Here is a 3,509-nt window from a genome sequence, read left to right as displayed (position 1 = left end):
GGGGCAGAACAGCCCTATTGGGTTTATTTCATGGTTAAATGATTCCCTTTTCTCTGTAATAATAAAACAGTACCTGTACTTGATCCCAACTAAGATATAATTACCCCTTATTGGGGGCAGAACAGCCCTATTGGGTTGGTGGGCATTGCCCCTGTATCTGGCTAGGAAAGCGGATCTATCTAAATGCCAGGTTTGTTTCTCTTGGTACCACCGGGTTTATTCATTAACCCTTTGGCTTTGTAGGAAAGGAGACCGTTCCTCGCCTCTGAGTGCAATGAGCTGCCCAAAGCCGAGAAGTGGAGACGACAGGTACAGTTGGACCTTATCACTTATTATTAATCTTTCTTAGGCTTTAGTTGTCCTTTAATCACTGGCAGTTCCTGTTATTGCTGCATTTGTTTCTAATAATGTGTGTTTCTATTGGTGCAGATAATTGGGGAAATATCAAAGAAAGTGGCACAGATTCAGAATGGTAAGGCGATGGTACTGGGGGCAATTAGCTGTGGGTTTCTGATGGGGCTCTGTCTGTACCCCAGAACTGATTCCTGGTGGTGTTATTGGGCCCCAATCACTATTGGGCAGGGCCCTTTTCACCTCTTCTATTGGTTATTGGCTGCTTTGTATGTATATATCCTCATATTGTACAGCTCTGCAGGATATGTTGGTGCTTTATAAATATTTGTACTGGTACTGACGGCGTCTCTGCCCCTCACAGCCGGACTCGGGGAGTTCAGGATACGGGACTTGAATGATGAAATCAACAAGCTCATCAGGGAAAAGGGCCACTGGGAGGTCCGTATTAAGGAGCTGGGTGGCCCAGACTATGGGGTAAGTTGGCACATATGTACTTTTGTATATACAGTATATAAAACCTTTTTGTATTAACCCTTAAAGCAAGGCAGGAGTGAGAGCTTTGGGGTGACGGATATAAAACTGGAATGAATAACTTGCTGTTGCTCTCAGGGGCACCCTGAGTATGTGGCTGGGGGAAATGTGGGTGTGTACCCCAGTAGTGCCAGGGCAGGTTACTGCTTGTGCCCCGCTCGTGCTGGGTAAGTTACATTCAGCTGAAATCCAGGGGTGGGGCAGCCACACAGCACCCTCACTCACCCCTCTGCCCCTGCCCGGAATGTTCTTGGGCTGGGTGGGTTATTGCTGGAAGCCACAGAGCAGAGAAGTCTGTTTTCTCCTCAAGGGTTAACGTTCCTGGGGCAGGTAAGTAGCAGTGGTGCTTGTGAGGCCCCCGGGACCCCATTACTTTGTATTCAGGCAGAACCCCTGGCCAATGATTGGATCAGAGTGGCAGCCTCAGGGGGGTCACAAGCTTTTGTTGCCTGCGGCCGAGACGCCATGTTGGCTGTGAGCAAGTAATGTTATTGGTGCCCTGGCACTCGGCTGCAGTACCGGGCATTGTGGGTCGGGGGGGGGCAGTTATATATACAGGGGCAGCATATACAGGTCCTTTTCAAAAAATTAGCATATTGTGATAAAGTTCATTATTTTCTGTAATGTACTGATAAACATTAGACTTTCATATATTTTAGATTTATTACACACAACTGAAGTAGTCCAAGCCTTTTATTGTTTTAATATTGATGATTGTGGCATACAGCTCATGAAAACCCAAAATTCCTATCTCAAAAAATTAGCATATCATGAAAAGGTTCTCTAAACGAGCTATTAACCTAATCATCTGAATCAACTAATTAACTCTAAAAACCTTAAAAAGATTCCTGAGGCTTTTAGAAACTCCCAGCCTGGTTCATTACTCAAAACCACAATCATGGGTAAGACTGCCAACCTGACTGCTGCCCAGAAGGCCATCATTGACACCCTCAAGCAAGAGGGTAAGACACAGAAAGAAATTTCTGAACAAATAGGCTGTTCCCAGAGTGCTGTATCAAGGCACCTCAGTGGGAAGTCTGTGGGAAGGAAAAAGTGTGGCAGAAAACGCTGCACAACGAGAAGAGGTGACTGGGCCCTGAGGAAGATTGTGGAGAAGGACCGATTCCTGACCTTGGGGGACCTGCGGAAGCAGTGGACTGAGTCTGGAGTAGAAACATCCAGAGCCACCGTGTACAGGCGTGTGCAGGAAATGGGCTACAGGTGCTGCATTCCCCAGGTCAAGCCACTTTTGAACCAGAAACAGCGGCAGAAGCGCCTGACCTGGGCTACAGAGAAGCAGCACTGGACTGTTGCTCAGTGGTCCAAAGTATGTCATTCGGAAATCAAGGTGCCAGAGTCTGGAGGAAGACTGGGGAGAGGGAAATGCCAAAATGCCTGAAGTCCAGTGTCAAGTACCCAGTCAGTGATGGTCTGGGGTGCCATGTCAGCTGCTGGTGTTGGGCCACTGTGTTTTATCAAGGGCAGGGTCAATGCAGCTAGCTATCAGGAGATTTTGGAGCACTTCATGCTTCCATCTGCTGAAAAGCTTTATGGAGATGAAGATTTCATTTTTCAGCACGACCTGGCACCTGCTCACAGTGCCAAAACCACTGGTAAATGGTTTACTGACCATGGTATTACTGTGCTCAATTGGCCTGCCAACTCTCCTGACCTGAACCCCATAGAGAATCTGTGGGATATTGTGAAGAGAAAGTTGAGAGACACAAGAGCCAACACTCTGGATGAGCTTAAGGCCGCTATTGAAGCATCCTGGGCCTCCATAACACCTGAGCAGTGCCACAGGCTGATTGCCTCCATGCCACGCCACATTGAAGCAGTCATTTCTGCAAAAGGATTCCCGACCAAGTATTGAGTGCATAACTGAACATAATTATTTGAAGGTTGACTTTTTTTGTATTAAAAACACTTTTCTTTTATTGGTCGGATGAAATATGCTAATTTTTTGAGATAGGAATTTTGGGTTTTCATGAGCTGTATGCCACAATCATCAATATTAAACCAATAAAAGGCTTGAACTACTTCAGTTGTGTGTAATGAATCTAAAATATATGAAAGTCTAATGTTTATCAGTACATTACAGAAAATAATGAACTTTATCACAATATGCTAATTTTTTGAAAAGGACCTGTATGTGTGTGGGGATAAGAATTCTTTTTTTTTTTGCCCCCATTTAGCGCATTGGGCCCAAGATGCTCGATCACGAAGGGAAGGAAGTGCCGGGAAACCGTGGTTACAAGTACTTTGGCGCTGCTAAGGATTTGCCCGGCGTCCGGGAACTGTTTGAGAAAGAACGTAAGTGCCAACCCTCTGTGCCAGCTGTGGGGCCCACACTGGGCTTTGGTACCAATGGGATTCTGTGCATCCTGTCCCAAAGGCAGCCAATGGTGAGAGGGTGGGAGTCATCCAACCGGGTGCAGGGATTCTGGCCGCTACCCCTGGCTCATTGAATTGCTCCCCCCCCCCCAGAATTCACTGCCCCGGTACTCTCTACTCCTCTTGTCTCGCATTCTTCCCTCATACACACATGTCCCCTCTGATGGACCTTTTCCTTTACAATATGGCAGCTCCCACCCAGAACTACAGGGAACACTATGGCAGCTCCC

General features: G+C 46.8%; 1 protein-coding gene across 1 annotated transcript; it reads left to right on the top strand.

Annotated features, from left to right (window-relative positions):
* Nucleotides 1–241: 241 nt before the first annotated feature.
* isy1 (ISY1 splicing factor homolog) lies at nt 242–3,198 on the top strand (the record flags this gene model as incomplete). Its single annotated transcript, NM_203691.1, is given in 4 exon segments — nt 242–309; nt 430–472; nt 716–828; nt 3,081–3,198. Coding segments are annotated over 4 exon segments (342 nt in total), but the record flags the coding sequence as incomplete, so codon positions are not given.
* Between the last annotated feature and the right edge of the window lie 311 nt (nt 3,199–3,509).

The sequence above is a fragment of the Xenopus tropicalis genome, unplaced genomic scaffold (genome assembly GCF_000004195.4).
Source record: "Xenopus tropicalis strain Nigerian unplaced genomic scaffold, UCB_Xtro_10.0 Sca95, whole genome shotgun sequence".
NCBI lineage: Eukaryota > Metazoa > Chordata > Amphibia > Anura > Pipidae > Xenopus > Xenopus tropicalis.
The sequence above is the reverse complement of the archived record's forward strand: the minus strand, read 5'-3'. Positions and strand labels throughout refer to the sequence as shown.